Source organism: Micrasema longulum, unplaced genomic scaffold (genome assembly GCF_059751315.1).
Source record: "Micrasema longulum isolate JH-2025_06_02 unplaced genomic scaffold, ASM5975131v1 h1tg000383l, whole genome shotgun sequence".
In the NCBI taxonomy this organism is placed as follows: Eukaryota; Metazoa; Arthropoda; class Insecta; order Trichoptera; family Brachycentridae; genus Micrasema; species Micrasema longulum.
This window is the reverse complement of record NW_028277584.1, coordinates 83,470-107,750: the sequence shown is the minus strand read 5'-3', so window position 1 is coordinate 107,750 and position 24,281 is coordinate 83,470. Positions and strand designations below refer to the sequence as shown.

The following is a 24,281-nucleotide window of genomic DNA, read 5'->3' as shown; positions in this document are numbered from 1 at the left end:
TTACGTATTGAGAATAAATAACAATGTATCTGGCTCTATTGAATAGTAATAAGTAATGTTAAATAAATAAAATAAATTTATAGTATGTTAAGAGAGTATACCGCGCCGTTCGGGCAAAAGTCATTAAACCTAAAAATAACAGTTTTGAGCTAAATATGCCATTCGAAGCGTAAAATTACGTTAAATTTTATAGTTATGCACTAACTTTGTGGATTTCATCATAATAAAATAAATAGAAACAAATTTGGTTCAACGACTTATATTTTATTTTTTCTACACATTAATAGTTCTTCATGTTGATAATAAAATATTGAAATTAGACAACTTGAAAACATTAGAAATTAAAAAAAAGGCATTCATGATAAGACAAAAATAATAAGTAACAAAATAATCTATAATTCTTTTACTCTATTCTTGTCTAGTTTTAAACTAATCCATCTCTCATTACAAGACAAAAAGACTTGATTCATTACTTCCATACGCACTAACTGAAATAATAAAATAGGATGGAATTCATTAGTTAAGTATACCTTGAAAAATAATCTTGTGTAGCTTTGAAACCGGTCGGTGGAAAAAATAAAAATTAAGTGGTTAAAAACAAAGTTGTTTTATTCTAGTAATTTACATCGAGATTATGAGTAAGACCCCTTGGTTTACAAAAAAAGCTCTTTTCACTAAACATAAAAAAAATAAGTCCAAATTATTAATTTACAAAATATATTAATACTGTAATTAAAATTTATGGAAAAATTAAGCTTGACAAAACATTAATAATAACAGCCGTTTTCCCAGAAGTTAAATAAAATTATTTTTTTATTTATCTAGGTGCTTAATTAACCAATCATTTTTCACATTTTATTTACCTTTAATACCGATTTATATTTTATTTCTGAATGTTTCTCTATCACATCCATCCCATTCCACAATCATTCCATGTGAAATATATCAGGTTTATTGTGAATCCTAGTGAATTCCTATTGACATATTTATACTAAACTATTATTTTATCGAGTCCGTATTTATATAAACAGATTGGTATTTAAGCCACTCAAATGTTAAACAGAAATTTTCTTTGATGTTTGACCAGTAAATAAAATATTTACGTTACTTAGCTCTGAATGTCGGAACGAGTTAATGATAATGCATTTTAAAAGAAACGTATGTTCGTGTTTTTGCTAATTTTACTTTTGTTATATACACGTTGTATAGCTATAAAATTAGCAAGGCACTAGCAATCACGTATAATTAAATACATGTTACAAGTTACAAGCACCTTTTTTGCCTTCATTCTTTATTGGATTATCATCGTGATCAGAGGTGACGCTACGCAGAAATTGGCCATCGTGTGTAGTGAGAAAACGGTTTATTATCTACACTGTTAAGAGCATATGCGGTGGAAGAGCTATTTGATGAATAGGTATTTGAACTGAGCGAAAAAGACAACTAAGCGTCGGACTAATTATACTTAACGAAAATCGAAAAAGGTCGCGTATTCCCGATTTCGCTCCAAAACTGAACCAATGTTGTTTTTTTTTAAAGAAAGGGTTTCAGAATAAAATTTTTTTTTTTTCAAGGGGAAGATGCTCTTGAACAAATATTAGCTGTGTCGTTTCTGTGATTCCTAGGTATGATGCATTGACTTTGCTGGTAGTATTTTTCTTATTATATTGACGAACTGCCGCAAGTATCACGTCACGTTCCCTGGGAGATGTAAGTGATATGACAATGTTCTTGCGTCTTTTATTTTCTACTTTTATTAGAACCCGACTGCAGATAATAATATTATCCGCTTTAAAAGGTACAGAGACTGTGCGGCAAAGCGAAGTAAACAAAGAATAATATTTTTAGTATTCTTTTCGGGTACCATTTGTATCTCAATGTTATTATTTCTGCTGACTGTACCATTATATATTAAGTTTCCATTTTAATTTACAGAATGATGTACTGAGAAGAGAATAATCATTAGACATTTCGCTGACCTTTTAATTGAGACTATCATTTATGTTTATGATGTCGTATTTTTCGGAAAAATACTGGATGGATGTGGAAATATCCTTCGATTTCTCAAAAAGCTCTTCCCGAATTATTTCGAACTCCGTTAATTGTGGAAATGATTTCAGATAAAATATTCATGTGAGATTTTTCATAAATATCTACTTCAAACGGGGTTTTGGGTGAGTCTCTGATTACTTTATGATTTTGGATTCGTTGACATTTTAACTTTAAAAATATAATTATATTGTACTCGGGCACCTGGAAATATCGCATCTTTGGGCTTCACATTTTTTATGCTATTTGGACCGATCTAAATGTAATAAAGAAAAATCTTGTCCCTCAAAATAATGCAACCAAAACCACACAGAATTTACAAATTTATCAAAGATCCACGTAAAATTTTCGGTTAGTAAACGGTTCAAATTTAGTAGTGAAGTATCTGTAATTTCCCTTCGGATCTCATTTAGTTGGCCCTGCGGGTCTTAGTGAATCTGTCCTCTTAGCCTTATAAAATTGGCCCTACGGGCCTCAGTGGATATGCTTTTTAGTCCTTTGTTGATTAGAATCTCAAATGCGCTATATTAGTTATCCATAATACAAATTAAAATCAATAGTCATGAATATTGACCCAAATGTATATGTATTTAATTTTATTTTTATATTAACGTAAACTGTACTTTTTTTCTTTTCTTTTGGGCTGTAACTGTTTTTCTATTTCTTCAGTATTATTTTTATTTATAGGAAACATATTGGATAACCATATTTGCCGCAACAAATCGGTTTCTTAGAACAGGCATTTGCCCATATAGGAACCGATTGCATCATTAGGCATACTTATAATTCTGGCTTGCTGACCCTTCATATACTAAGCCTACTCCTAGTACAAGCAGAATTTGGTAGTGTTTTTGTGCCACTATGTAAAATATGAAATGTATGTACAAATTCGTAAATAAATAAATTTAAAAAATATTTTTTAAAAATCACTTAATCATTACCATCAACAACTTTTTTTCCTTTTATGAATCAATTGTCAAACAAAAGACCGTGTAGAAACACCTATCTTTTCCAAGAAAATCAGCAAACACTTTTGTTGACGAAACTGAAAATACATTTACTATTTACCAATGACTGTCAATATTATTTCAGTATCGGTTTGTCAACCCAAAACATCAGTCAATCATGACATAAATAAATAATATTCTCGTGCATAAAAAATAAGCTAATAGTTTAAAAATGAACTGTATACATACTCCAATACAATCTTTTACGGAATGGTCATATAACTTGATAAATTATTTTAATTTATGTAATAATGATTATCATTTAGTACTCTGTGATATGTCTAAATCGGCCATTTTGCAAAAAGAACAAAAACAAAATTTTAATAATTTTTCAATGCTAGTAACATGATATTTAAAAGAAACAGTGTCCTTAATTTTTAACACTTTATGGTAATATCAAATCTAAACTAAAATACGATTCAAATTAACTATTGTCTTTTCTATTCGATCATTTAATTTGATAATATTTATCTCATTACGTCTTTGTCGGCATAATAAAATTAACAAGATAGTTGTTATCTCAAAGATAACTTTATTTGCTGTTGGTCCTAGCTCAAATACAGATAAGTGAATTGAATGCAAATCCAAGCGAAAATAGTAATCATATCAACGTTCGTATATTTTCCGATAATGATGGTAAAAATATTTTTTTCAACTTTCGTATTTTTTCGGTTTTATTCACCGATAAAAATTATTAAAGAACTCATTTCTTTACACATTAATTTCTCAAAATCTTTCACTGTTTAGACTACATGATTCTAAAACAACATATAACGAAATGTGTAAGATGCACCCCCATTGTGTATTTTCAAGAAACATCTGAAGTGACACTATCTTTCCAAGGTTTGTCATTCAAACAACTTTCTGCTCTCCCTACAAATCACTTGCCAAAATTATTTTTCTCATTTCGCTTGCCTATTGTCGTGAAACTTAATTACAAAAAGTGTGTTTTTTCATAATTAGTAAAATATTTTTTTAATATTTTTATTTTCCGTAAATTGTTTTCTAAATTATTGTTTTTTCGGTTGGTTTAAAAATTGCTATGTAGCAATAAACCCGCCTAGTACAAAAGTTATAAATGCATAAATTAAGTTTTACGTTTTATATTTTACGAATGTACTCGTACATAATATACATGTATACATTTTATATTATATACATTTGCTCTCTCAAATATTTCCGTTTTGGGTATATTTTCTAAAAAACGTAAATAACTTTTCTAGAAAATGGGAATCACGTTGTGGAAAAGCGTGATTCGAACATTTGACCTCTGATTCGTAATTTTGCGATACTTTCACTGGAGTACTGGAGTCGGTTCGGAATAATGCGTATAATTTACATTAATATTTAGATTTTTACACCATTCTCAAATAATCGTCAATAACCGTGTCAGCCTTATCCGTTTTTATCAGAGCCGGGTTTCGAACCCGGGCCTCTGATCCGAAGTTAGCGAAAGTACCACAGGACAACAACCCAACCCTTACTGTCTGCCGATCTGTTAGTGTATTTTATTTTATTTTATTTTATTTCATTTCATTTCATTTTATTTTATTTTATTTCATTTCATTTCATTTCATTTTATTTCATTTTATTTCATTTTATTTTATTTTATTTTATTTTATTTTATTTTATTTTATTTTATTTTATTTTATTTTATTTTATTTTATTTTATTTTATTTTATTTTATTTTATTTTATTTTATTTTATTTTATTTTATTTTATTTTATTTTATTTTATTTTATTTCATTTTATTTCATTTTATTTCATTTTATTTCATTTTATTTCATTTCATTTCATTTCATTTCATTTTATTTCATTTTATTTCATTTTATTTCATTTTATTTCATTTTATTTTATTTTATTTTATTTCATTTCATTTCATTTCATTTCATTTCATTTCATTTCATTTTATTTCATTTTATTTCATTTTATTTCATTTTATTTCATTTTATTTCATTTTATTTCATTTTATTTTATTTTATTTTATTTTATTTTATTTTATTTTATATTATTTTATTTTATTTTATTTTATTTTATTTTATTTTATTTTATTTTATTTTATTTTATTTTATTTTATTTTATTTTATTTTATTTTATTTTATTTTATTTTCTTTTATTTTCTTTTATTTTATTTTATTTTATTTTATTTTATTTATTTTATTTTATTTTATTTTATTTTATTTTATTTTATTTTATTTTATTTTATAATATTAACATATTTGGCATAATATTTTTTTTTGTTGCAAAAACATAAATTTCCGATAGTCGGTTTTCTTCTACTCTACTCTGGGATTTTCTTTGTATTTCTTCCATAGATTTATGTGAAATTAAACATTTCAAAAGACGAATTTGAACATATTTTGATTTTTTATTGACGGAATCGGAATTTACTTCGCAAGCCTTCATGTTGAATTTTTGTACAATAATTTTGTAATTTTAATGTTTGAAGCACTTACTTTGTGGAACATTATTAATTAATATAATAAAATAAAATAACTCATTTATCACCCACTGTGTACATATTAAATTAGTTTGTAAATAAGCATGAAGAAGGTACTGTTTTGCCGAGTAGTTAGTTTATAAATTCAAAAATAAAGTGGTGTATAAAAGACTAAGTTATTTTATTTTAATTAATTGGACAACATTGTTTTTAGTGCTACTTAAGTTCAAATTATAATAATAAAAATACGTATATAGTTTTATTCAACTTTTATTTATTAATTTTTACCAGTGACCGGGTTTCGTCGTGATCAACATCGTCAAACTGGTGGGAGACAGACAGACACTCTGACGATGTCGGTCACGACGAAACCCGGTCACTGGTAAAAATTTATAAATAAAAGTGGAATAAAACTATTTACGTATTTTTATTATTATAATTAAATTGCAGTTCCACCCAGAAACGTCAGTAGAAAAACTAAATTTACTTAAGTTTACTTTATTTAAAAAACACCACTATACTTTCGCAAGAACAAACAAAAATCTTGTTTATCGAATCGGAATTTTGTATCACTCGTCGATGGGAGGAGTCCTCTCCGGAAACTGTTGTTATTTTAAACTTGTATTTCTTATAAATATAATTAACGTTAGGAACAATGCGATAATGGGAAGTCAAAACATTATATCTGTCATTTACCAAACTGTACAGGGCAAGCAAATAAGTATTTCTGTCACATAGTTTAACTCTTAATAGGTCACAAAATTGGTCACTATCAAACTTCATAAAATATGTTATTTTTTAAGACAATACACCTATTGCATTTGAAAAACCTGAGTGAAAATCTGATCTACCCGTGTTCGTTATTAAGATACTCTTGTGACTATAATGTTTATGAAATTTAGTCTATTGGTATAAATTGATTATGTATTTTATGATTATTTTAGTTTATATTTTTTATTATGTTAATGATAATTAGGTTAATTAGATTAATTAGGTTTATTATTATTATTATTATGTTAACTTTGTTAAATAACTAATTTAAGGCATGTTTCATATTTTGTAAAATGTTTCCTTCGGCACGGGACACCCCAGTGAGAGAAGATTATTTTGTATAAAAAAAAGAATACAAACAATATTGAAGTATAAATAAATAAATAAGACTTATTACTAACACGAAATAAAAGAAAATAAATATCTCAATTATGATGGTATGTTTATATACACCTTTATTCTAGGTGTCTTTTAAAGGGTTGAAGTGTGAAATGAACAAAAAAATTGCACATTTTATTACGGCCATTTTGAAAGAAGCTATAGAGCAGAGGTCCGCAAACTTTTTTGTCTCGTAGACCCCTTGCCGATTTTTTCTTTTTTCGTAGCCCTTCTGCTTTCAATTTTTTTTTTCATTGAAAGAAGTTCCCCCAATTTTTCGCAGACGACTGCCTGACTCTGGCAGACGGCCGCGGCCGGTGTCGAACCGGTGCAACATGTGGTGATGCGTACGTTGCTTATGAAATACAAACCTTTGCATTATAAGCAAGGTCAATAATACTGCTACTCCCATTAAAAAAAAGTTACCGTGGAGATTTATTAAATCCAACCCTTTGCTACTGGTATCAAATGTGCAAGGCTTTACAAGTTACACGTACTGCAGCCACGAAACGGAAAGCCGACTAAACAATAATATTAAATATACATATAATTAGGAAAATTATGTCTACTATAAGAAAGTACAACGTAAGTACCTTCTAAGATACCATCTGCGTTAGGTGGATTTTTACACTTGCGGTCAAATTTTGGTGGCGGTCTGCCTAAATAGATCCACTCTCGTAAACTATCTGTGTTAGGTGGATTATTACATTTACGATCAAATTTTGGTGGCGGTCTGCCTAAATAGATCCACTCCCGTAGATCCACTAAATAGATCGATTTACATATCATTGACTCCTATTTATTTTTACACTGCCATAGACCTCCTGTAGATCGTGGTAGACCCCTCGATATATACCACTTTGGGAACGACTGCTCTAGAAAAACATATAACATATCGTTTGCCATATAAAGGCGCATCAGATTTTATCATGTTGTATGTAAACAAGTCTGTTTAAAAAAAAAGGTGACGGATATACCAATTTGCTTACCGAATGATGACAATGCTTTTTATTTCATAATAAAATAATTGATATACCTGATCATCATTCTCTTATCCCACCTGATGATGCAAAAAGCAAAGCACTGCTACTAACACGCTAAACACTTGACCCCGAGGAGAACAAATTTCAATTATCACTTCTAATGTTCAAACAAACAAAATAACAGTATGCGTTTATAATACCAACACGCAACGTTTACATTTCATAACTCCTATTGGTATATTGTTGGTACGAAAATATTTTATTTTATCAATAAATCATTTGAAATATCTAGTTGCAGGTTTGAAATTTTGTTCTGTGTCGGAACAAACCAGTAGTAAGGCAGATTATTTTTTTTATCATTTAAATTGAACACAAATCGGGCGACCGTTGCCACGTACTTGTGTTTGCTTTTAGATTATTTTATTTTTATTATAGTTTATTACTTTTAGTTATTAACATACAAGGAAATACTATAACAAAATACTGGGTAATATTATAATATAATAATGTAAACCGAGATGTGGTCTTGTGGCAGTGCTGATGACTCGCGGATTAACTGTCCGAGGTGCAAATCCTACTCTACCACAACTCACTTTCCATTTTTCCAAAACTAGCTATTTACGACTTTTAGGAAATGGTCTGTAAATGTCAATATGTTGGTAGATAATAAACTCAATTATTTATTTTCAATAACATAATATTTACATATAAACATTCAAATACCCACGCGTAACACAATTCATCAAAAATAAAGACATTTCACCAGCACATTGAAAATTTTATTACCAGGTTTCAAAATTTTATGTGAATTAGCCAAACTGTAAAAGAATCTTAAAATTTTACCGCATTTAGGAAAAAACGTAGATTATGATATTTATTGATTTATTTACATATAGGTATTATTATTACACATTATTTGGCATATAAGTCCTAACTCTATGGGACTAAAAGTCCTGTGTTGAGTTGGGACGAATATACTTTGTAAAAACTGTTTTTATATCAAATAATAAATTAATAAAACAACTTTGTTTTTAACCACTAATTTTTATTTTTCACCGACCGGTTTCAAAGCAAACAAGCTTCTTGTCAAGGTTTACGTAAACCTTTGCTAGCTATTTACTTTGAAACCGGTCGGTGAAAAATAAAAATTAGTGGTTTAAAACAAAGTTGTTTTACTAATTTATTATAATGAACAACCACAAAGTTAGTGCTTCAAATATAAACTATATGTTTTTATATCATTAATAACACATCATCGTATCCTTATGCGCACCAAATGATGCATGAAAGCACCAAATTCAGCATATGTCAATGAGGAAGTTCAGTGTTTTTTTTTAAATTTTTTATTTGTTAATAGACTGTTAAACTAAGTCAAAAAAATTTTTTTTTAATTTTTATATATCGTATTATCGGCGCTACGATTTTTCAAAGTTTTGTATTTCTGAAATAACTCCGCGTGTAACGTCAGAGGTTCATTTCCGCTTATTCTCATTCAGTTCTTCCTATTGGTCCAGAAGCGACAAGCAGACCGGAAATCTTCCATAGCTCTCAGATCATAGGTTGATTCACATGAACCAGTGACGTCATTTAATGTAGTGCGTTTTTATCAAAGTATTTTTTATTATTTTTTCTGTACATTTTCAAGAAACTTTGTATTACAATTTAATGCTCTAATTTTTACCCCGCGTAAGAAAACATTTTTTGTGTCCAATTTCCCGTAGGGCTGAAGTTCCTCATTACCTGTTACGGAAAAACGATCAGTATTAAGTTTCAGATGCCAGTCCAAGGTCAATTAACCATGATTTTAGTTACTCAGAGAATTGAGACGTTTTTGCGGGACACAATTAAAACAAACATTTTGCTTTGATCCTTCTAGGAATCGAACCCGGAACCTCAAGTATGGTAGACGAATGCGCCAGCCACTACGCAAGAAGGTGAACTAATTCACACTCGGCTTCTTATTTCAGGATTTTAACCCAAGAACATCGATCGAATCAGAAACACTTGTCCAAGATTCATGTCATTAAAGGCCAATTGCACAAATAGATAAAAAAAATCAAAGTTTAATTATTATTACCTATGTTTTTGTTGACACGGGCAAAATGGGTTATTTTATCATTCGTTTTAAAACAACATTTTTTTAAATTGTCATTATAAAAATACGTATATGGTTTTATTACACATTTATTTATAATTTTTACTAGTGACCGGGTCTCGTTCTGACTAACATCGCCAGACTGGTGGAAGACTAAACATTTTTTTGGGAATTTTGCTTCTAGAGAATCACTTTATTGCCGGCTCGGGAAACTTCAGAGCTTTCAAAGGAACTACCAACCAGCGGTCGCTGTTATAGTTTTCATAAAATTTAAATACACACAATTCAAAAACATTTAGCTGCCCTAGTTTTTGTATGTTCAATATTCCATTTTGCAAATTTTACAAGAGACATTTTTTTGTTTTTAAAGTCAAATAAGTGAAATCCACTGATTTGAGTGGAGGTTGGCACTCAAAAAATGCTGAAAATACTATTTAATAACGGAAAAAAAATCATTCTTTAGCCACATGGACGCGTAATAAGATAATAAACATATATTGGCATTCATTACTCAATTTTGCTAAAAATTGTACCTTTATTGAACAAACAAGAACTACTGTAGCGATTTGTATTATTTAACTTCATAAAATGTATATATTTTACATTTGTTTTTATTATACATACTCAATTATTACTTTATACTTTAGTTATTTTAATTTAAACTCTTTTACTCTCATAATTTTATAAAATTATGATTTAAAACCCCTACTTGCATTTGTAAATAACATGGAAATTTGTTTAATCTTCCACCAATCTGACGTCACGTCGGTCACAACGGAACCCGGTCACTGGTAAAAATTATAAACAAAAGTGAAATACGTATTTTAATTATTATAATTAAAATGCAGTTCCACTATGAAATGTCAATGTAAAATCTCAATCTATTACATTTTTTCGGTTTTGACGAAAAGGAAACAATTATTTAACAAAATTTATGCAACTGGGCCTTGAGTAGAAAAGGGATCAGTTCAATTTTGCCAGCGCAAATATTAAAAACAAGTTTTGTGGCATTTAAAAATCGAGGTGTACTTACCTAAACAGCTGGTCACCATACCAACACCGGGTCGGACACTTGGATGACTCAGAGTTGATAATGTCTGGGGAAAGAAGCATTGTCGGTTGTATAGTTCTGTGCTGTCAAAGTGTTAGTTCTGTTGTGACAATATTTAAACGCTATTATTACTGACTATACTGATACAATAATAAACTACATATTATGTGCCGTTAGCTTCAGTACAGCTATTTTTGGTGATAAATTTATACTATCACGGCTGTCCTTGGAACACGATTCGGATTTTACTTATAAAATTGAAAGTTTCAAGTATCAATATGACTCGAGTGTTATGAGGATGACCTCACCATATACTTCCTATGCGCTGCTCAATGTTGGTAATTTTTTAAACACCTTTTTACATTTCTGTGCGCCTGTCTACATAATATTATGTAAATGCCTTGCCAGTGTCGTGTTTTATTGTGGTTTTTATATAACAGTAGTATTTATTAAATATTTTTAACTATCGAGTACACAAATAAACGCACAGATTACATAGTTACATGTATAGAGTCTTTATTTACACATTTTAATAAGATAAACATAAAGTATTAAAACATATTTGCCCCGATAAACTATTAGTGCTTAGATATTATTATATTTTTAATTAAGATTCAAATAAAAGAGTACAGTCATAATATTGTACACATTAAAGAATGCACATAATATTATGATTAATTTGTTTTTGATGCTTTGAAAAAAAATGTGTTGAGAGAAAGAAAAAAAAACTCAACAATACCAGATAAAATGGCTTAAAATATTTTTTTAAAGTAGAAAAATAGAGAGAGAAAATACAATTAAATTGAAGAATGAACATATAGGTACTTGAATATCTTTGAAACTTTAGAAGAAAAAAGAAATAGTGGGTCCTCATAATTACAACCAAAACGAGATTGAAAATAAAAATAAAATAAAATAAAAAAATAAAATAAGAAAGATGTATTTTCAGTTTACATAGTACTTAGCAAAAGATTTCTGTGATATTTTATAAATATTCCGTTTTATTTCGTTTTCTATTTTTGTACTGAAAATCGTTATTCAAATTCAATTTCGTTTTTGTTTATCAATTTTATTTTTGTTTTTTAATGTATTCTTATGTAGTTTATCAGAAACACATTAAAAAATTTATGCAGGTATTACAATATATTGATAATAATGTAAATGTAAAAATGTGTTTTAACTTAATATTTATTACTTGATTAAGGGAATATTATGTCAAATTATTTTCATATTTTTTTAGTTGAATTTTATTTTCATCATACGAGTATAAAAAAAGGGATTTATCATAACTAAATTAACTAAATGAGACCGCAAATAAATAAATAATTATGAAATTTGATCAGGCTTACGCTTCAGGTATCAGTGCAGGGACTATGAAATATTTTGGTGTGAAAACACCCTTTTGAATAAATAAATAAATAACTCTAATTTATAATCATTACAAAAAGACGTTTTAAATGTAAATCAATTTTTCTATTAAACATTGATTTTCACACCTTTTACAAAATATTGATTTACCTCGTTCTCTTCGTTGTATTAGATTAGATTCACTTTTTAAATACCAACCAACATGAAAAAACAATTTGGTATACCTTAATTTCGTTTATTAGACGAGCCTGTAAAAAATATAACGATATCTGTATTGAAGTAATATTTTTAACAGCACATTGAACTTCTACAGAAAATTTCTTCATGGAGTTGATTATTTGAGATAGTTGCTGAATATTATATATCATTATTATTATTATAAAAATGATATTTAAGATGAAAAAGAATAAAGTAAAAACAAATATTAAATTTAATTTTAACTACAACATACATAAAATAAATACAAGAGCATCAAATAACTTAACTTGCGAACAACCTAGGACCAACAGAAAAAGAAACAGTTTTTTGTATACAGCAATAAATTTTTACAATTCACTTTCTAATGATCTAAAAAAATATACAAAAAATGTACGTACTTAAAAAAAACACCTAAATAAAACAGTTCTTACGGCCCGTGTGACGAGTGATGTGTGATGTGATGTTATTTTATTAATTTTTTTTTAAACTATTGTGTTATTATATATAATATCCCCTCACACCAGCACTTTTGCTGATTGGGAATATTTCGTACAAATAAAATATGTAATAAACTGTAATTTGTAAAGTTTAAAAACCTTGTATTTTGTCATAAATAAATTAATTAATAAATAATTTGTGGAATATATATTGCCATTTTTGTGAAAATCCCCTAAAGGGCGCTGTACGGTAAAAATCCCAACACGTTTTGCAGCTACATAGCAGGGGTGAACCGTGTATAGAAGCAATTATGCGCAGCATACCATTATATTTGACTAACTATACTAACGTTTTATTGTAACTTTACTTACAGAAAAACAAATAAATAATTAACATTTGTTTTAAATTATTTCCGCCGTTTGTATTTTTATCCCAATATAAATATAAATTTAATTAAAGCGCGCCATCGCCTGCGGTGAGCCAAAAAACTAGCCGATTATTCCAGCATATTTTTTCATACAAATAAGTATACTATATTTTGAATGTATTAACCCCAGTGCGGGTTTTTTCTCCTAGATAAAACTTGCAGATTACACAAATTATTTGAAGATTCTCGATTTGGAAAACAGTGTTTCAAACATCGTTTCTTAAGGACTATTTTTCTTTGAGATGGTACTTTTGATATAAGACCATAATTACTTTCATGCGTTATATTGCAGGACATATGGCGCTTGACGCAGCCATTTTTAGCACTATTAATTTCTAGAACAATTCGGCCAGTTTACATTTCAATTTAATACCTAATATCGACTGAATTCATAGTGCTATTTTTTATGAACTTTTTAACAAGTTGTTATGGATAATATATCTATATAATATTATATATCACGAAGTTACGTCGTTTGAGTTGATTTAGTGAATGAGAGTTGTTGTATCACACAGAACCACAGAAAAATATCAATTTATAGTATATATTACTTACATTATATTATGTACCTCCTATGTAGGTACAAATATATGTTTTTTTTTTTTTTGCTAACCTGTAAATAAAATCACCATTCGCCATTGCTACATGGCGCATTGACAGTTGGGATTCAACTTCCTCATTTCCAATTAAAATATAATTTAATAACAGATAATAATGGGAGCTAGATTACATCATGTCTTGCAGCTACAGAGCGCATGGACGGTATGAAGCTTAGCCCCCATTTACATGATTTAAAAATTACAACTGTGAATGACAACGACAAGCCATATAAATTGGCTTGATGAGTCATGTAATAAAAAAATAAAAAAAGTAATATAATGTAAATATAACTAAAATGAATTTTAAAACAATACATATGTGTAGATGACCTAGTGTGTGCATTGGGTATTTTTATTTATTCATTATAATTTCTTGCACTGAAAACGTTTACAATTATTTTTACTTATTTTCGAATGTTTGTAACATTTATTACTTACATTTTTTAATTAATTTATGAATTAATATTTAAAGTATTAATTTAAAAAGCACGAAAATATTTCAAAGAAAGTCACAAATTTACTTTTGTGAATAGTTTATCACAATATTTGAGTTTGTCCAAATGTTCGTAGACAAAAGACTGGATTTCACCCCCTCGGGAGTCATTAAGATTAACAAATTACAACAGGGATGGAGAATACCGTGTGTAAAGTGGCCACTTAAACCAGCCAATGACAGGTCATAAGCCCCGCAAATGCCTAGACTTCCATATTCCTTTATTTAAGGTATTCTCCATCTCTGTTGTAATTTGTCAATAGTTTATCAGCTAAAAAAACATCAACAGATGGGAAAATTAAAGGAGGATAGATGTTCACATATATGAATGGTGAATGTTACACAGTGTGTAAAATGGCCACTTAAATCAGCCAATGACAGGCCATTTTCCATGCTGGGATTACCAGTTTTAGACTCTTCCTCTCTAACTTTGTATCATACTGTGTGTTAGTGGCTTATTCGTCTTTATATTATAATCTAATACTTAATATTATAATATATGTTTATTGTAATTGGCAGTAGTGCTGTATTGTACATTTAAATAAATAAATTAATAAGCCCTGTAGATGCCTAGACTTCTATATTCCCTTCTCTGAAATGTTCTCCATTTCTGTTGTAATATATTAATCTCAAAAAACATTTATATTATTAAAAATTCGTTATGGTCATTAGAAAACATATAATTTTGAGTACTGAAATGTCATCAGTAACGCATTGTGATTTACAGGGCTGCGTTTAAGAATTATTTCTCTATTTGAAAAAAAAAATGTATATACATATGTTCAGTTTTTAACTGACTAGATAATAATTTGTTAGTAATACCAGTACTTTTAAATGGGTGCAAATCCTGGCACCTTACCAAAGCTCAAAACACCGAACTTCCGAGTTTTGAGAGTGAGTGATTGAGGAAAATATTGGGTATAAAAAGGGTGAATCAATTTAATTACCCACCATTGAAGTCCGAGAGCGGACATAGCAGCTTCCTATAACGAGCGTCTTGGGGATGCAGCGGGGGACCTGTCTTGACCGCGTGCAGCATACTGACTCTTACTCTTACTCAGCCTCCTTCTTAAGTCCTTGAGTCTAATGATGAACAATGACCTTCGGTTTGGACCCCCACAATAGGGAAATACCACATACTACGAATACCGATAAAAATATATGAACTGGATTAAGACTAATTAATTGTATTTGCAAAACCAATATGGATAGTGTGGAGAAAATGTGTGGAGACATGTTTGGCATTGATTATTCGTCGTCCATCTTTTAAAGGGTCGTATCTCGTTTTTTGTCTAAATTGATTTATGAATATTTAAATTATGTTATATTTATGTAATAAATGGGCATCATACAGTCTTAAAATAATAAAAAAAAGCCCAGCAAAATACTGTGAGATTATTTTTTTATTATTTTTAAAGGCGAAAATTTTCCAAACAAATTCATAAAAAGTCATCTCAAAAATCAACGAATTCAAGTTTAGAAAATACGCCATTTAGAAAAATCGACTACGAATTGTGACGTCAAGATTCGTGACGATATTCTATAACAATTTAAACGGTTAGGAACAAAGTTCAAAATTAACATGAATCGTGACGTATTAGGGGCGTGGCCAATGCAATGACCATTTTTCGGGAATTCAAAATTACAAATTTAAAAATATTTCATGGACCGTTTCCAAAAAAGTTTTTTTTAAAGTGATAATTCCCTATTTCCTGTCAGCCGCCACCCTTTACCACTTTAGACCTGCAATTTTTTTGATGTCATCGGACCATCTGGTCTGGGGACTCCCTATGCTTATGCGTCCTGCTCTCAAGCCCATCACATTTTTTGTCCATCTACCATTCGACATCAGATCTGACCCCGCCAAAAAAAAAACAAACAAAACCCGCCCAATTTCATTGATATGCTCTGCAATTATTTTTCCCACATCCGTGACTTCGGTACACAAATCAGTGGATCAGAGAAAGTACCAAGTGAAAATCGACCTCAAAGGCGGCTAATCCCTCTTTAAAAACGGACCATTAGACTCATTAGAAGTAAAAAATCATCTAATTATCAAACTTAATTAAAAAAGTCTTTCGAAATGGGATCCAAAAGGGCCTAGTAGGTATATAAAGTATTTCAGTTCTTCAATTTTCAATATATTTGTTTAAGATACGATTCTTAATAATTTCTTAGGCGGGTAAAGAGTTATTGCATTTTATTTTACGACTCAAAGTTTATTGTTATTCTTACTACCTAGCGATATCAAAATCATAAAACCGTTTTCGATAGAAATAAACTTAATACAGTCTTACATTTTCTCTACCAACGCAGAAACCTATAAAATGCAATTTACAGTATTGTGTGGCATAAGGAAAGGCGTATAGACGAGATATCCGATCGGATCAATATCCAGACCGCAATAATTTATCGTTTTCACGTTCTACACATTATTTCAGCCTAACCTCAAAATGAAATTTTATAGTTCAAATACCCGTGTATCAAAAATGTATAAATACTTGTATTGACTTGTTTATTTATTAGAAAACTTATTTATTAAAATTAGATTTCGATACTAAAATCAATGACGTATAATTAAATAGGCACGTTACATACGCGAACAAAATGGCATTTCAATGTTTTTGTTTTTATTTACATTCTTTTACTTAACACCTCACTGAGCACAACTCGTGTCGAGACATCCATTTACATTATTTATATTATGCTACTGGTTATAATAGTTGGTATCTAAATAATAATTTACACAAAAGTAGAAAAAAAAATGTTCGTGTTCGTCAACAAAGTTTTGCATTTTTCTTACTATTTGTCTGGGCAGTTATTGGCGTGGTTTTTACGAAGAATTTTGACGTTGTGAATTATAATATATTCGCTGTGTATCTGGGTACTTTACTGAATATGTACCCTTTTCTTAGAAACATAAAACACAAAAATAGTTGTTTAATCACTAATATAAATATGTAAAAAAAAAAAATATCAATTGATTATCTGATGAGTAATATGCAATTAGTCTCAACTTCTGAGGTGCGCGACCTGGGTGTCGTTTTCGATCATAAATTATCCTTCATTAGTCACATAAACAACATTACTAGTAAATCGCTAAAAATAAGAATTATATTATATATTTTTTGTCCCATGTGAGAGTATTGTATAGAGGTGCCAAATAAATTCTAACCATTTGTAGAGAAATCAGGGTGGTTTTGTACTAGTAGACTGTTGAATCTTACCTTAACGTATTTTACAAATAATCGCTTATACGCTATGATAGGAATACAAACGCAGTGCCCTAGGCATCATTAATGCAGACAAGATCATTATTTTTATGACAAAACATTAAACAAATTGTTTAAACGTACAAACCATCACGCCGTTTACTGTCAGGATAAGCAGAGTAGATAGATCGCCACATCATTATGACTTTTCATACAGACCTCACTTCTTCTAGAGTTATACATCTTTGCATACACGCACGACAATTATGTTGACTTTTAACATGTCCACCTTTATGTCTAGATATGTTAAACACACACGCGAAAGGGAACGAACCAACTTGACTCACAATTACAGAGAATATACGTTTTGTCTTTTTTTTTCTTTTTATTTCTCGTTTTCAAATGAAACGCAATTCACTTCTACTTTCCTTCATTCATCCTCCACAACTCCTTATCACTTTCCTTCTCTTCTTTTCCCACTATCTCCATGTTTTGTCCTTATTTTTTAAATTTTAATTTGTATCAAGATAGTTGTTTCAATTACGCATCATTTATTTTTTTATAAAGCGTAAACCGTAGCTTCATTTTATTACAATTAAGAGAATGCATGTAATTAGATAGCAGGCCCTACTATTTATTAGATTTTTTTGTCTCTAAGGATAAACATTTGACCTGTGCATCTGTTTATTTACGTTTATTTTATTTAAATTTAATTCATGTATTTGATGGATTTGACCGCACCATATCTTTCTCGGTCTTCCTCGTACTCTGCAAAATTCGCATCGTAAATCCTTTTGACCGTTTTTTTGCCGTCCATTTGCTCTGCGTGTCTAAATCAAGTCAGCACCCCTCTTTCGATTTTGTCGATAATGCTAGTCCCAGCCTTACAGAATGCACGGATCTCAACGTATGTGCACCTATTAACGTCCCAATTCAACTCAGGACTTTGGTTCCATGGAGTTGGGATTTGTGTCTCAATAAATGTTAAATAAATATAAAATGAATAAATAAATAAATTCATATTTGTCCGAGAGACCGCATTTTGACAGCATTATATTATTTACCTCTTGATGTTTCGAGTAAAAATTTAATATTTTTCCGAATGCATAACTTAGACGCATAAAAAAATAATGACAAAAAAACGGTATGGGGAACGGTAATGTCGTACCTTTCTTCTTACATAACAATCACTAATACACCTGCTTTTACTACCACATGCATCTGTTTTATTGCGTAACTCCGTCAGGTACTCCGATACAGTTTAACTTCAGTTAGTTTTTCGTCGTTCGTTTTTTTAGCCCATTCGATAGCAAATTAATGACGCTCCTTTCACTCTCTGCATGCTGCCATTATAAATAGATAAAAAAAGCGTAAACAAAATAAACAGCTTTGCTTGTATGGTAATTATGTTCGTCTTAGGCCAACATGATTATTTTTAGGTTTATTTTATCTAGAACGATATTTACGTAATAAAATAAGTAGGTTTATTATTAAATATATGATAATATCGCTGGTTATTTCCTTTGTTAGCTTGTCATTATGCGTATATCAAATTGCGCGTAATATTAGTTCGCAATCATAACAAAAAATGTTTTACCTCTTGATATCTAGAACCTAATTCATAATAAGTGCATCAAGATCATAAGACAGACATCGCCATAAACAAATATAAGATCGGTCGCATAAATAAATAATATTGCCATAAAAAAAACTTCACCAAAAAGTCAAAAGATGTCGCCTACGAGGAAGCGTCTAATAATGTGAAAGAATACCTGGGCCCGTATTACAATGGGAAGTTAACATTAATCTTCAATTTCTACTTTTTGAAAAAAATAAAAAAATACTTCAGTTCTTATTATTTACTCAAATATTAAAAATTTCAGATCATTTCCTAAAAGTCATAAATAACTTGTGCTGCAAAAGTGGAAATCGAGTTATGGTAGAGTGGGATTTGAACCTCGGACCTTTGGTCCGTGAGTGCACAATACTACTACGGGACCACAACCCGGTTCATTGTATATCTATAAAGTAAAATTTAGTTTTATCTATGAAAAATATAATACGTATATTTTTTTTCTTGGCAAGTTCTAGTACAGATTACCGATGAAGATGCTTTAAATTTTCATACAAATGTACACATTTTCGTACATATTATCAACTTTACATTGTCTCGATATGTACCGATGAAAATAGCGTTTGTAATAGCGGCCTTGCTATAACTAGACACACACAAACAAACAAACAAACAAACAAACAAACAAACAAACAAACAAACAAACAAACAAACAAACAAACAAACAAAACGAAACCACAAAAAAAACTGGTGGAAGAATATAAAAGATAAGGAAGTCCAAACATAGGAAGTATGGTGATTACACAGTAACATTCACAGTGTTTAAAGGGTCACTTAACCCAGCCAATGACAGGTCATAAGCTCTTTGAATGCCTTGACTTCCCTTTTCTAAAATGTTCCGCATCCCTGTTGTAATATGTTATATGACTCTTTATTTGGGCTTGAGTTTTATATATTTTTTAGACAGTGATTTGGTCCATTGGCAACATGTCCGCTTTGTTAGTAGCACATTTAAGACGATGCTTTTTAACGACCCAAGCAATATCCACCTTTTGACTCTTATAAATTTGCAATTATCTATCTCTTTTTTATGAATCAGATGCATGGAGGAAAATTTTATATAAAACTGTTCACTTCATTAGAATCTCATTTTTTATTATTGTCTAAACAACTAGTCAATCGAAATAAATGCTTTATTAGGAGATTTTAAATATGTTAGGCGGTAAATTGTGAATTACAAATGTTGTGTAAAATATGTATATACCCATATATTAATTTTTAACTATTCTATTCAGTATGTATAAATATTTATGTATGTGTGTAAATCTTAATCAATAAATAATTCAAATAAATATGTTCACAATTTCACTAGCGACATTTCAAAATAAATAATTTTTTTTTATAATTTAAAAAATAGTACAAGTCCACACTCAATATATTCCAAATAAAATATTCAGCGCTTATATGTTTAGAAAAATACTACGTTGGATATAAAATAAGGATTTAATATACATATAAATTATTTTAAGTGAACTTATAAAAGCACAATGTAAATATTATAAATTAGAATAATAAGTGAACAATAGTGTTAAATTTTTTTTTCTTTAGGTCAACTATTTTGAAGTTATTAAAAAATGCTAAAAATGGCTTTAAAAAAGTCAGTAACTAACGAAATAATTTACTTAGTGTGATTGGGTAATACATACCCACATACATATAATATAATGTACGATTGTTTACAACATTAAATTATGAATATAATTGCAACATTAGCATATTAAAATCTGTCAAAATGTGAATACAAATTAATTTGACGGATTAGGACGTAAATAAAAATTATGACGTTGCTTCTAATTCGCTAAAGAGCGTATTATTAACAAAAATAAATAGTATAAAACCGCAATTTATGACGTTTTCCAAATACTTTTTTACAAAATAAATGTTTGCCTATACTTTTACTATCTTAACAAAAGAAAGCAATTTCTACATATTATATGCATACATTCAGTTAAAAAGTAATGAAAAACTTCTGACCTACGGGAAATTGAATACGAAAAATGTTTTCTTGAGCGGGAAAAAATAGAGCATTAAATTGTACGGCAAAGTTTCTTGAAAATGTACAAATAAATTGTTTAAATGTTTTAACAAAAACGCACTACTTCGAATGACGTCACTGGTTCATATGAACCAACCAATGATATGAGAGCTGTGAAGGATATCCGGTTTGCTCACCGTAAACGAACCAATCGATAAAACTGACAGAGAAGAACCTCTTACGTCACACGCGAAATTATTTCTGAAATACAAAACTTTAAAAAATCGTAGCGCTGATAATACGATATATATATATTTTAATTTGGCTTAGTTAATAGTCTGTTAACAAATAAAAATTAAATTAAAAAACCCTGAACCACAATCAATGTATATTATTTTTAGTCATCATCATCATCGATCCCTTTCCGCACTTAGTGGTGTATAGGGCTCTAATTTGGTACACCAATCGCAGCATATCTAGTTCACATTTTTTTGTTACATGAAGGTCAGATGATCAGTCTTGCGCTTCGGGTGTCAGTCCGGGGACTATGAAATATTGTAGTGTCAAAACACCCTTTTAAATGAATATTTCATGTCAACCGTGTCGGGATAGACCTGTTGCATGGTAGGCAAACGCACTGACCACTACACCGCGAGTCGAGAGAGATTTTTAGTAGATCTCTTTTAATGTTTAATACTGTATGAAAATGCGTTTTTATTATTTTTTAACATTATGTTAGGCTAAGCCATGTTAGATGGAGATTACCTCAACCAGAGACCACTTCATTTCAATGTTAAAATGCTCTATTGTCAGAATAATAAATATTTATATAAAGTAATTTTATTATAAAATAATTCTTGTATATGTACTTAATTGTGTATGACGTAAATTAATTTAGGTCGAGAAACTCAGATCAGAGGTCCGAGGCCAGAACACCTCTTCGGGTTTCACATGGCCTCAAATTTAAAAAATTTAGTCGTGGTAACGTAAATTTCTTATTTATTATTTGAAAGTTCATCACTACGGAAAATTGGGTATAAAAAATTAAGTATTCTTACGCGCGATAAAAATTTGAGAATAAAATTGTACTACAAAAATGTATGAACAAAATAATAAAAAATGATTTTAAAACTACTTTGCATGACATCACTAGTTCTTCCGAATCAACCAACGATAAGAGAGTTACAATAAATTTCTGGCTTACGATAAGTCAACTGACAAATCAGCAGAACTAATCGGTAAAAGGGGGAAAAGAACTAAGGACGTCAGACGCGAAGTAATTTCAAAAATACAAAACTTTCAAAAATCAAATAAAAATACGATACATAAAAATGAAACAAAAATTTTTTTGGCCTAGTTTAGTAGTCCGTCAACAAATTTAAAAATAATAAAAAAACACTGAATTTCTTCATAGTAGATTTTGGATTCTTCATATTACGATTTTGAATATCTTTTTATTTTACTTGTAAAACATATTCTGTAATTTATTCATCGCTATCATTCGTGACGAGTCTTCATCATTATTTAATTGATTCGTTGATCTTTTCGATAACGTCAAATGATTGTAAATCCACTCGCGAACTCTGTTCAACACATCAATATTTCAACTGTAGACGGTTTCTTTCAACTCTGTTACTATTAATATTACGATACTTAAATTATGTACTACTCTATCTAGGACAGTAATCTGTAAATCTACATATCACTCCGTATACTTGCAATTAAGGACAACATATAAAGAAATATTTGTTTTATTTGTGTATTTTATAATGTAATGTATTATAATAATTTATTTATTTACATTCATCAGTTTATTGTACATTATTTAAGACATAAGTCCCAACTCCATGGGACTAAAAATCCTGTGTTGAGATGGGACTAGCAATTAGTTGACACAGACACATGAGTATATCACTGTTTATACAGGTTCAGAAACATTTAAAAATACATATATATGTATATATATGGTACATCAACATGGTAAACAGTAAACTCAAACATTCGGAAAACCATCAAGGAGTTTCCTACTCAAATCCCTCCCACTAAGGAAAATCCAGTCCTTTACTACTTTCTTGGAAATAGTTTTTGTCCTTGAGAGCTTAATACGCTCTTCCAAAATATTGAACACCCCCGGTGCGATAAATGTTTTTCAATTCATAATTTTTCGATTTGCAAAAAATAAATAGATACCAATGTTTCACATAATTCAAAATAGCGTATGTTATGCATAATAGATAATTTTATAATGTTCGCAATTATCTGCTGTCTCTTTATAGTGGTCAAAGATGATAGTGTTTAGAGAGGAAGAATAAGTAATTGAGAGTTGATAAGTGTTGACTGCATTCTTAATTCATATTGGTCGGAGGGAGTCAGAGAATTTGTTGTCCGCTGTAGAAGGACGTAAGCTGGTTGCTTGTTTTACTGGTAATGACTTAGGACTTAGGATATAGAGATTTTGGTATTATATATGTTTTCTCTGGATATTCATTGTTTTCCTTTAAGACTAAAAAAGCACACATTATGATAAAACTGTAAATACTTTTAAATATCATTATAAAATACATAATTTACTGCCTTAGAACGGGGAAGCTATCCCTAGTTAGGCAGTTTAGATGAACCAACAGCAAAAATAAAAAATATGTATGTTTACTTTTACTACTGAATTAATTTGTTGTATAAATAATTACTTGTATATTGCTGTAATAAATATGTAAAAAAATTAAAAAATAAATAAATAAAAAAATTGCTTAAAACAGCAGTGCATAAAATCAATAAAATTAGAATCGAAAAAATTCTGTTACCTTTTGCACATCAATACGAGAAATAAAGATATGCTAGTTGTGCCCACTAATAGACTGCAAAAAAATATTATTATTTTGCCAAAAACTGCATACGATTCTATGACGAGGAACCTCTTGAAATTCAGGCTAGGCCAACAAAAAAAAATCATTTTGTCAAGCACAGGCTGTTTGGAAAGAGCTACTATAGAATCGAATAATATTTGCAAGACAAGACAGCTTGACGTCAAGATTCGCGCTTATTGATTTCATGTGTGTTGTTGATTTGAATTTATTCGTATGTTGAGTTTAATTTACAAATTATTAAATGAGAAAGTTTAGTGTCATTTTTTTATTTTTTATTTGTTGATAAACTATTAAACTGAG

At 29.4% G+C, this 24,281-nt stretch overlaps 1 protein-coding gene across 3 annotated transcripts in view; it reads left to right on the top strand.

The window, feature by feature from the left end:
- The window catches only part of LOC148282008 (endothelin-converting enzyme homolog), a 168,232-nt gene that overhangs the window by 69,014 nt on the left and 74,937 nt on the right, over positions 1-24,281 (top strand). The window contains exon 1 of one of the 3 annotated variants that reach the window (XM_088225705.1): positions 10,830-11,108. The exons of 1 other annotated variant lie outside the window; for it this stretch is intronic. In XM_088225705.1, the coding sequence (XP_088081831.1) occupies positions 11,067-11,108 (42 nt within the window). In that variant the 5' untranslated portion in view covers positions 10,830-11,066. Of the gene's footprint in view, positions 1-10,829; positions 11,113-24,281 lie in introns of those variants that run through there. One more of the 3 variants, XM_088225706.1, reaches the window with a different exon arrangement.